The sequence below is a fragment of the Capricornis sumatraensis genome, chromosome 5 (genome assembly GCF_032405125.1).
Source record: "Capricornis sumatraensis isolate serow.1 chromosome 5, serow.2, whole genome shotgun sequence".
NCBI classification, from domain to species: domain Eukaryota; kingdom Metazoa; phylum Chordata; class Mammalia; order Artiodactyla; family Bovidae; genus Capricornis; species Capricornis sumatraensis.
The window spans coordinates 49,032,569-49,044,899 of NC_091073.1; the positions used below are offsets into that span (position 1 = coordinate 49,032,569).

A 12,331-nucleotide genomic window follows, 5' to 3' on the forward strand; every position below is an offset into this window, starting at 1 on the left:
CAGTCTTCAATCCAGAAGCATGGCCATCATCCTTAACCATAGCTTGACCCTGTCCCATCCAAACCATTACCATTCTGTGGATTTGCTATCCAGATAGTCTCCCATTCATTCTGTTCTGTTGCTGTTCAGGCTGCCGTCTTCTCTCCCCTGGACTGTAACAAAAACCTCTCAACATATTTCTACCTTTAATGGTGATAGCAGTTCTTTCTCCCCTCTGATCTTCAATCCATCTTCTATATTGCTTATTAAAGTGATTTTCCAACAGATAGGCTCTCATTGTCATTCCCATGCTGGATTAAGTATCTCAACTGAATCCTTCTGTAGCTTCCTTTATCACAGCATAATGGCAAGAATTGTCACTCTGGAATAAGACATGTTATACCCTAGCTCACATGCTTGCTTGTTTCATTATTTGGGGTAAAATGCATAACCTCTCTGAACTTCAGTCTCCTAATCTGTAAAGTGGAATCAAAAGTATTACTTATCTCATAAAGTAGGTAATTACTGTATGGGAAATACTTAGAACAGTGTCTGGCATGTAGCATGATGCTAAATTAATGTTAGCTAACAATGACTAAGTGGTATTGGATTTTTCTAAGTCTCTTTATTCTACTAGACCCAGCCTCAATATTCTTTAAAGAATTTAGAATTATTTCTTTTTTCAAAAACAGATTGTCTCAGTGTCCACTACACAGAAAGTCCAAATGTTTTCAGTTCAGTCACTGAGCAAACTGTCACATTTTCATAAAAGCAGTTAATCTGAATTAGACAGATTATTGTCTTACATGAGAGCATGGAATTCTTCATTCAAGTTGAACTTAATCATTTAAGTTTTCTCCAATTTTGTAATTGCGAATAAAATTCTAGTGTTGTACTAAGGAAACTGAAGATCTTTCTGGAAGAACATGACCAAAGAAAATAATTGAACTTCGGGGCAGGCACAGGCCCCATCTATATAAGCACAGTCAGGCACACCGCAGAGAGCTCACAACAGCCACAGGTGCCATGCTCGACAATGACCGCATACCTGCCCAACTTACCTATGGGTCTCTGCTCTTGGCTCCAGCGACTTTCAGTTCCTGACTTCATTGCTGGGCCTCAAGATCTGATTCAGAGCCCACTGTGCATTGGTCATCCCTTTTTGGATGCTACTGATTCAGCCAACACCCAGGGATCCAAAACTCGTGTTCCAGACTTCCGGTTTCCAGTCTGTCGTGGAAGTCTGGAACTTAACAGTCCCATCCTCAAAACAAGAAAAAAGCTGAGCAAACTGGAAATAAGCAGCTCTCCCTAAATCTGTCAGATAATTGAGGTCATAAAACAAGTCACCACTGTCAAAATTGGAGAGTCAGGCAAATACAGAGAATTAGGGCTTACTAGAAGTGGGGAAACTTGTGGCTGGAGCCAGTACAAGTAGGCACACTGAAAGGGTAATTGACTAATTGCTGGAAACTGGGACTGGAGTAGCCTGAGAGAAAAATTCCTGGCAGGCCAACCTTAAGGGGGCCTACAGACTTTCATGAGCTTTACCTCTAGGAGGGCCTCTAAGTTCTCACAGCAGAGACTTTAGTAACCATTTTGAAATAATGCTCTGGACATATGCAAGGCTGGTACAAAATTCAAAAATCAACTAATGTAATTCATCACAATCAATGGGCTAAAGAAGAAAAACTATATGATCGTATCAAAGATTGTATTTGACAAAATCCAACACACATTACTAAAAAACACTCTCAGCAAGACAAGGAATAGAGGGAAAGTTCTTTCAACATGATAAAGAACATATACAAAAAATCTATAGCTAACATCATATTTAGTGAAAAGAAACCTGTGGTTTCCTCATAAGATCAGGAATGAAACAAGGATGTTTTCCCTTTTCACTCCTATTTCACATCATACTGGAAGTCCTAACTAATTCAGTAAGAAAAAGAAATAGAAGGTATATAGATAGAGAAGAAAAAAAAAAATGCCTGTGTTTGCAGATGGTATGACTGTTAGGTAGAAAGTCGCAAAGAATTAACAAAAAGCCAAAACAAGAAAACATACCAACTACTAGAACTAATAAGCAATTATAACAAAGTTGCATGATATAAAATTAGTGTACAAAAAGGAATGTTCTATATGTTCATTTTGTCCCTGTAGACCTTCTTTCTCCAAGATTTGACAAGCCTTGCTTATACATAGATGGGCAGTAAGAGGGCTTAAACAGAGAGGCCTGCCTTTGTAGTATGTGAACATGATGCCCAGTGTTATGAGATTATAACAGAAGTAGATATGGAGTCAGGCTGAGTAAAGATGGAAAAAAAAAAAAAATCTGAGGGCTTAGGGCACATACACGTTGCCAAAAGCAAAAGGGTTAATTCAGTGCCTAAGTGTGTGCATCAATATCCTGAGTGTTATACTAATTTAACTCCTGCTAAGTCGCTTCAGTCGTGTCCGACTCTGTGCGACCCCGTAGATGGCAGCCCACCAGGCTCCGCCGTCCCTGGGAGTCTCCAGGCAAGAACAGTGGAGTGTGTTGCCATTTCCTTCTCCAATGCATGAAAGTGAAAAGTGAAAGGGAAGTCGCTCAGTCGTGTCCGACCCTCAGCGACCCCATGGACTACAGCCTTCCAGGCTCCTCTGTCCATGGGATTTTCCAGGCAAGAGTACTGGAATGGGGTGCCATTGCCTTCTCCGAATTTAACTGGGATGTTGGGAAATATGTCTAAAATCATAATCCTAATTAAAAACAATGATCCATTTCCTTTTTACTTTGTATATTCTCTTATAGCATTCTCAAGAATAGTAGTAATTAATTATGTAGTGTCGTAGAATTGCTTAATGCTCCTACACATACATATGTTTAATCAATTATAATTTAGGTGCCACTAAAAATGCACCCAGGTGGCAAACCCACGTTCTCGTTCATCACAGGCAGATTCTTTACTACTAAGCCACCTGGCAAGTCCCCCCAAATGCACTTATAGGAATAAAAATTTTTTAATTGTCTCTTCTAAGAGCATATTTGAAACATCTCCTTACCATAGGGAAAAGAATCTTGCCATTTACATAGATACTTAATTTTTTAAAGTATAAACAAAAAGATAATTCTTTAAAAAAAATAGACTTTATTTTTTAGAAGAGTTTTAGGTTCACAGCAGAATTAAGCAAAAGTTACATAAATTGCCCATATATCTCCTACCCCCACACATGCATTCAGTTCAGTTCAGTCGCTCAGTCGTGTCCGACTCTTTGCGACCCCATGAATCGCAGCACGCCAGGCCTCCCTGTCCATCACCAACTCCCGGAGTTCACTCAGACTCTCGTCCATCGAGTCAGTGATGCCATCCAGCCATCTCATCCTCTGTCATCCCCTTCTCCTCCTGCCCTCAATCCCTCCCAGCATCAGAGTCTTTTCCAATGAGTCAACTCTTCGCATGAGGTGGCCAAAGTACTGGAGTTTCAGCTTTAGCATCATTCTTTCCAAAGAAATCCCAGGGCTGATCTCCTTCAGAATGGACTGGTTGGATTTCCTTGCAGTCCAGGGAACTCTCAAGAGTCTTCTCCAACACCACAGTTCAAAAGCATCAATTCTTCGGTGCTCAGCCTTCTTCACAGTCCAACTCTCACATCCATACATGACCACAGGAAAAAACCATAGCCTTGACTAGACGGACCTTAGTCAGCAAAGTAATGTCTCTGCTTTTGAATATGCTGTCTAGGTTGGTCATAACTTTTCTTCCAAGGAGTAAGCATCTTTTAATTTCATGGCTGCAGTCACCATCTGCAGTGATTTTGGAGCCCCAAAAAATAAAGTCTGACACTATTTCCACTGTTTCCCCATCTATTTCCCATGAAGTGATGGGACCAGATGCCATGATCTTCGTTTTCTGAATGTTGAGCTTTAAGCCAACTTTTTCACCCCTGTTAGCAACATATGCCCCACCAGAGTGGTATGTTTGTTACAATTGATAAACCTGTATCAACACATCATAATCACCCAAAGTCCATAGTTTACATTAGGGTTCCCTCTTGGTGTTGTACATTCTATTAGTTTTGACAAATGTGAAATGACATATACTCACCATGATAATATCATGCAGAGTAGTTTCACTGCCCTTAAAATCCTCTGTGCTCCACCTATTAATCTCTTCCTCCCCTACAGGTTTTAATCTTTTTACTGGCTTCATAGCTTTGCCTTTCTAGAATGTCCTATAATTGGAATCATACAGTACTTAGCCTTTTCAGATTGGCTTCTTTCATAGTAATAGCATTTATACTTCCTCCATGTCTTTTCTCGACTTGGTGTCTCTTTTCTCTTTATTGCTGAATAATGTTCCATTGTCTGGATGTTTATTTATCTCTTTACCTATAGAAGGACATGCTGGATGCTTTCACATTTTGTCAATTATAACTAGAACTCCTATAAACATCTGCATGCAGGTTTTTTTGTGTACATATACTTTTAGCTGAGCTTTGATGCTTTGCAGGATTTATCTCCCATTCTTTGAAACAAATATGTCTAGTCAAGGCTTCCAATATACCTCCCACATTTGTTCATTGATGGAGTGAACCCTTGAGATATTCTGCAGTATATCCAGATGTTTCACATCCTTTCAGTTTGAACCGGAAGGATAGACTCTTCCAAGTTGACTTAAATTGAAGCAAGAGGGCTGGGCCTCTTTCTCATAGTATCAACCAGCAACTGGATTACCTCTGCTCCAGGGAAGAGGCCTACCCTGGGATACAGCAGCTCCTGAGGAAGGACTCAGCTCGGGGAGTGAGTGCCTTATCACTGTCCTCCCCAACTCACCAGCTGAAACCGTGGAACTCAGGTTGGGACTTGAACCCATGGTCTTTAAACCGAGATCACACACCTGATCCAGGAATTAATGAAGCTCAGGTTCTTGATGTCTCACTGCAGAATGAATTCAGTGAGAGACAAAGTGATAGGTAAGAAGCACATTTATTTAGAGAGAAACACACTCCACAGGCAGAATGTGGGCCATCTCAGAAGGTGAGAGCAACCAAAAAGATAATTCCTTAAAAAACTAGTTTTTATTTGCCTTGAATACTGACCACAATTTATTTAGTATTAGTTAGTTCGTTAGTTCAATCATTCAGACATGTCTAATTGAGACCCCATAGACTGAAGTACGCCAGTCCTCCCTGTCCATCACCAGCTCCCGGAGTATACTCACTCATGTCCATTGAGTTGGTGATGCCATCCAACCATCTTATCCTCTGTTGTCCCCTTCTCCTCCCATCTTCAATGTTTCTCAGCCTCAGGGTCTTTTCAAATGAATCAGTTCTTCGCATCAGGTGGCCAAAGTATTGGAGTTTCAGCGATAGCATCAGTCTTGCCAATGAGTATTCAGGACTGATTTCCTTTAGGATTGACTGGTTGGATCTCCTTGCAGTCCAAGGGACTCTCGAGAATCTTCTCCAACATGACAGTTCAAAAGCATAAATTCTTCTGCACTCAGCTTTCTTTATAGTCCAACTCTCAGATCCATACATAACTACTGGAAAAACCATAGCTTTGACTAGACGGACCTTTGTTGGCAAAGTAATGTCTCTGCTTTCTAATATGCTGTCTAGGTTGGTCATAACTTTTCTTCCAAGGAGCAAGGGTCTTTTAATTTCATGGCTGTAGTCACCATCTGCAGTGATTTTGGAGCCCCCAAAAATAAAATCTGCCACTGTTTCCACTGTTTCCCCATCTATTTGCCATGAAGTGATGGGACCAGATCCCATGTTCTTAGTTTTCTGAATGTTGAGTTTTAAGCCTACTTTTTCACTCTCCTCTTTCACTTTTATCAAGAGGCTCTTTAGTTCTTCTTTACTTTCTGCCATAAGGGTGGTGTCATCTGTATATCTGAGGTTATTGATATTTCTCCCGGCAATCTTGTTTGGTATTAGGCTAAACTAAATAATATTATAACATCCCTATACACAATTTGGGCATACTAAATATACGCACACTTTGACATATTCATGTAATCTAACAACCACTAAGATGTATACATATATTTAATTTACACACATATACTCAATAATTGGGCTTCCCTGATGGCTTAGCTGGTAAAGAATCCACCTGCGGTGCAGAAGACCTGAGTTTGATCCCTGGGCTGGGAAAATCCCCTGTAGAAGGGAAAGGCTACCCACTCCAGTATTTTGGCCTGGAGAATTCCATGGACTGTGTATAGTCCATGGGGTTGTAAAGAGTCAGACATGACTGAGTGACTTTCACTTTCTCCTGCACTGCAGGCAGTTTCCTCACCATCTGAGTCACCAGGTTAAGGGAGTGTAAAAAGCAGTTAGACTAAATAATTTTAATTATTCCATTGGTTCTATTCAAACAACTTAATAGAACAGAACTAATATATTTGTACCATAGCATCTCAGTTAAAGGGGCTTCCCAGGTGGTGCTATTGGTAAAGAATCTGCTGCCAAATGCAGGTGACACAGGAGACACGGGTTTGATCCCTGGGTTTGGAAGAGGGAATGGCAACCCATTCCAGTATTCTTGCCAGTAAAATTCCATGGACAGAGGAGCCTGGCGGGCTATAGTCCATGGGGTTGCAAAGAGTCAGACATGACTGAGCAACTGAGCACACACACACACATCCCAGTTAAACCAATTCTTTTGCCAAACTTGATGGTCTGTTATTTAAATTCACAAAGTGCTCAAGGAAAAAAGTTTCTTAAGAAATGCCCAGCTATGACTATATCAGACATTGCTTCCAAAATGAGTGTGTCTTTCAAGAGTACCAAACCTAACGTGATCACTGAATGTCTAATGTTCTTGGGAAAAAAACTAAAGTTGGGAAAAGTAATTAAAACCAGATCCTAAAAAGTCAATACATCTGAGGCTCCAGATATTCAAACTTCATATGCTGTGGTTTCCAGTAAAACTAAAATGAGGTAATTTTTTATTCTTATTATGTTCATGACTCTTGCAAAACCAAGCCAGGATAAAAATGCTTATGGTCTCCTTTTTCTCATTAAATCATTATGTAGTTTTCAATGTCATATGCCAAAAAGAGAGTCCCCTACCTTCTAAATAACAAGAGATTTCCTGATAAATTTAGGATAATCTAAACATCTCAATTTAATCACGTTTGTTTCAAATCCAGATAAAGAATCATGAAATTGGCTTATGTATCACTTTCGCCTCCTCCCTCTTTATTTCATCTCTTTTGGAACTTAATAATTAGGCTGGAGGAGGGAAGGAGGAGAAAGATTACACATGCCCATTAGTGTAAACCTTGAAACCTTGGAAGAGGTAAAAAGAGATTGAAAAGTCACAGCATTTCAGTGTGAGCATACAGACACACATACACATACACACACACCACATACACTCCAGAAGCAGGGAGGAGAGGAGAAAAAAGGGATGATGAGAAAGAGAAAAAAAAATTTTTTTCATGAACTTGAATAAAACAGCCAATCTTGTGCAACTGATAATTAAATAATTCTGTATTTCCATGCTCCTGTATTCCCCATCTTTTCTTTTAGATCACTGGAATCAATACATCAATAAAAGACTACATTTTTAAAAGCTATACCAAACTCAGCTATATGATCATACAGTTAGCATATAGGTAAACTTTTTCATCTAAAATTTCAGAGCACCTAAAAATAGTATGATTTTCAGGCTCCCAAGAGGGAAAATAAAAAGGCCATGGAAGGAAACACTGGCTTCCTGATACTTAGCTTCAAACTTCAGTCAGCACTCTCTTTCATTCCAAGAAGCACTTTTAAATGAATAATGATGGATATTAAGAGGTCTTATATGTCATCACCATAGGGGGTTTTAATACTTCTGAATGATTTGTAGTTATTCATCAAATGTAATTGATCACCATGAAGGAAATATAACCCAATATTAGAAATGTTAATACCTGTTTAATTTTAATAACCTTTATTCTGTTGTCTTGTTAAAGACTTTTTGAATGCTTGACTAGATCATATTCATGGATAAAGTTTTGTGTAAATTCATGTTTAATCCTTAAATGAACTGCAATGTATAAATCATGGTTTATTTAACCTTAGAGGAACCTGTTGGCTTTTTCTTCTAGTAGGTTGCACGCATTATAACCCCTTTTGTTATTGTAGAGTTACAGTCTTGCCCTATGCAAGTTGTTGGTCCTCTCTGGGATCTTTGCTTTGAAAAAGTGTTTGTTCTTTTTACCTGTTTATACAGTTGAACGTACTACTAGGTAGATTTCTTAGGAACCGGCTAGAAATTTGGCAACCAGGATCTGAAACTGGGAGAAATTCACATTGTTTGACATTATTGCCTACTAAAGGAGACTTTTTTTTTTTTCTTTCCCTTCCCTTCTTTTTAAAGGAGACTTCTTATCAGTGTTACATTCTCCTGTTCAGTACCCTTACATTGTCCCGATACAATGAAGTACAGTGAAAATCATTGGAAAACAATTTTTCCCACTAGGTTATGTTGACCATCAACCATTTAGAACAGCAGTTCTCTGTTTCTACTCTTCATTTCTGTAAAATTAGATTAGTTTGCTGAGAAGGCATAGGACTTTGGACTGTTTAAGCCCTCTGGGCCTTAGTTTCCTCACTTGTAAAATTACAGAGATGGTTTAGGTGATTCTAAGATCCCTTCAGCTTCAGAATGGTGAAATTCTATGCTAAAGTCTAGAACACCATTTGACCTGGCACTCTCTGTAGCCCAACAGTTCATATAATGTTTTAACACTCTCCTATTAGTTATGTTAGAACTTCTTGAAAATTTCATTTCAAATTTATGGAACACAGCTTAACTTCACAGTTAACTAACACAGCTCTGGTGGACTTTTCAGCTAATATTTGCATTATCTTTCTACATGTGAGATGACTTCTTTTATGTCAATAAGAGTTTGTATTTAAATTATTTTTCTGAGTTTAATCCCAGATTTTCATAAATACTGGGGTTTCTGAACTCTCAGGATACTTTAAATGGGGTTTCCAATGCATTTAACAGTTTCCACATTCCTAGATTATTAGTTCCGTTTAAAAATGCTATCTTCCACTCTTTTACTAATCAGTAACCAGATTTTGCCCTAGTTCAATACAAGTATGATATATGATTTCAGTTGTCTTCTTTTAACAGCAAATTGAGATGCTTAATGTTGTGATAAACACCATGTGTGGCTTGCTCACAATAACTACTTTATGACTTCCTATCACTCAACAGCAAGTCTAGGAAATTTACTTCTCATGAGTTCTTAAAGTACCATTTAAGCATATAATCATTTATCTTATCCAATTACTTATCTCATGCTTTCCATCCTGGCAAAGTATGCTACCAATTATGTTTGAATAGCTTAGTCCCTAATGGTTAAGTACCTGGTGTAATTTTTCAGACTCCCCCAATTCTCATGGTTAGATGATATAACATTTCTTTCTACAGAACATTTCTATTATGTTAATATGAGAAGACTTTTACCACATTGAAGTTCATTATTCTCCAAATAAAATGTCAACCTATCCCTGTCTATCCTATGAGTCTGACATCTGGAAGGGAGAGAGTAGACAGGAAAACATGGGAAAGCAAATCCTCTCAATCACCTTGGGCTGTGGAGACCTGACTAAAGGCAGAGTTGATCCTGGCTCAACCAAGATCACATACGTATTATTGGTTTCATTACGCTTCTTTTTTTTTTCCTATTGTTACCCACAAAGGTTATTCAATTTGCACTTAATTTTCAATCTTAATTCTTTAAAAGCAACAACGAAAAAAAACATAATTATCTTACCTGGATTCCAAAATCGGTGATTTTATCACACTCAGACACAGAAAGTTCCTTTAATTTTCTATGTCTGGAAAGTGTCATCAAACCCTAAAAATGTTTAATATAAAGATTATTTGATGATACATTAGTATAGAAGGTGTATTTCCAATAAGATAACAACAGTTTATGCAAACTAAAAATATATAGCTTCTGTTTTATATATTATATTATATATATATTATATATTATATTTTATATTTCTTTAGACTTAATCATACAATCACTTTGGTTAGGCAACATTATTAAATAAAATTTTCAGGTTATGTCTAACGTTTTACAAAAAGTATTACAAATCCTAGAACCAGAAAACTTCTTATCTTGCCTCCTGTTTTCAGGTAAATGTTACATGAATCAATGTAAAGAAATCTTCAGTTGCCTAAGTTTACAGCTTTATTTTATTTGAAGACACTTCATGTGGCTAATGAATCTATTTATCAATAAATTCTTATTTATGTTTAGCTTAAAATCTGAAAATCTTTAGCTCTTTTTTTATATTTAATTGCTTGGAGGGAGAAGAAACACATCTTTATGTAAAGGCCCATAGACAGATAATTATTCACTCAGTTCAGTTCAGTTCAGTCCAGTAGCTCAGTCGTGTCCGACTCTTTGCGACCCCATGAATTGCAGCGTGCCAGGCCTCCCTGTCCATCACCAACTCCCAGAGTTCACTCAGACTCACGTCCATCGAATCCGTGATGCCATCCAGCCATCTCATCCTCTGTCATCCCCTTTTTCTCCTGCCCCCAATCCCTCCCAGCATCAGAGTCTTTTCCAATGAGTCAACTCTTTGCATGAGGTGGCCAAAGTACTGGAGTTTCAGCTTTAGCATCATTCCTTCCAAAGAACACCCATGACTGATCTCCTTTAGAATGTAGTTCGTTTCTCTTTTCAGGCTAAAGGTTTTGTTTCTTTTTATTTTTAAAAAATGGATTTCACTTTCAGCCCTTCACTTTTTTAATGTGTGGTTTTGTTGATGCTCAGATGATAAAGAATCTGCTTGCAATTCAGGAGACCCGGATACAATCCCTGGGTCAGGGAGATCCCCTGGAAAATACTGGCAACCCACTCCAGTTTTCTTGCCTGGAGAATTCCATGGACAGAGAGGCATGATGGGCTGTAGTCCATGGGGTGGCAAAGAGACACAACTGAGCGACTCACTTTCGCTTTCACTTTCATTGGTTGGCCCATTTCTCAGTAGCTATTCTCCTAAACTGGTACAACATTCAGTTAAGGAACTGACTGTTGTGCCTTATAAATGCCATCCTTCTGTTTTGCATTCAGGATCATGTTACTTTTCTATTTCCTAGATATGCTTCCTAGACTATGTAGACTAGAGCAGTTTCTCCTCCTTTTATGGTCCCAGAGCTGGCTGGCGGGGAAAAATGCTGGAAATGGTATCTGATTTGTCCTTTTTACATTTTATTTTCAGGACTGATTTACCTTTTAATCAGAAAAACCACATTTGGACTATAATTGAAAATGGGTCATGCAAGTATTATATGCTGGGTTTTTTTTTAACCAATTTAAATATTAGGCCTTTTATTTTTCAAAAACAAAATGCATATCAAAGAGACGAGTACTTGAAATTCTGCTTGATTGAAGTCGCTGTTAAATTACAATTTCTAATTTCATTTAACAGTTCTGTATGCCACACAAAAATAAAATGACCCCATTTATTCTTTTCATTTCATTGCAAATATGGATTCCTTTCCTAGGAACACATTACATTTTCTGTCTCATTGTTTCAAAACAAAGAATGGGCAAACTCTGTGAAGCCATCACATGTAGTCTGGGTTCCAGATGTGGATGCTGTTTTATTCATGTTAAAAGAATAGGAATTTAGATACTCTCCCAACAGACACTAAATTGTTTGAACAAAAATATCAAGTAAGCGATGCAGTTTTTCTCTTTGCCCTATGCTTGATAATAGCTGCTGCTGCTGCTAAGTCACATCAGTCGTGTCCAACTCTGTGCAACCCCATTGACGGCAGCCCACCAGACTCCTCCGTCCCTGGGATTCTCCAGGCAAGAACACTGGAGTGGGTTGCCATTTCCTTCTCCAATGCATGAAAGCTAAACATGTTTTATTATTCTATGTGGAATGTGTTTTATGAAACTATCTCTAAATAGTTTCTCTGAAGTTTTCACTTTTTATTGCTTCTATGTAGGCCATGTTAGAAAATTTTTAAATGAACTATAATGAAGTATACTTGCTAAGTATGACATTTAACAGACTATGGACAGATAATAAGCCTTGGCACTGAAATTTATAAATGCTCCAAATTAGAAGGTGTTCTCTGAAGCAAATGATGGTTCCAACATTTTACAGTCTTTCTTTATACCTTAGAAGTCTTGATTCTCAGGTCTAGAGAAAATTCATTCATTCTTAATTTATTATTCATTTGATAAATATTTAATTAGCATGTATGATATTGATCAGGCTCTGGGATAGAAGCTGGGAGTATAAAAGTCAGTAAGGTGCAGTGTCTACCCTCAAGGAGTCCATAGTCTGGCATTGAAGACATACTTAAAATAGATTGCTACAA

At 38.1% G+C, this 12,331-nt stretch overlaps 1 protein-coding gene across 1 annotated transcript in view; it reads right to left on the reverse strand.

Moving 5' to 3' along the window:
* The window catches only part of FBXL13 (F-box and leucine rich repeat protein 13), a 215,452-nt gene that overhangs the window by 24,557 nt on the left and 178,564 nt on the right, over window positions 1–12,331 (reverse strand). Inside the window, exon 18 of the mRNA XM_068972394.1 lies at window positions 9,750–9,833. Coding sequence (XP_068828495.1) covers window positions 9,750–9,833 — 84 coding nt within the window. The remainder of the gene's footprint in view (window positions 1–9,749; window positions 9,834–12,331) is intronic.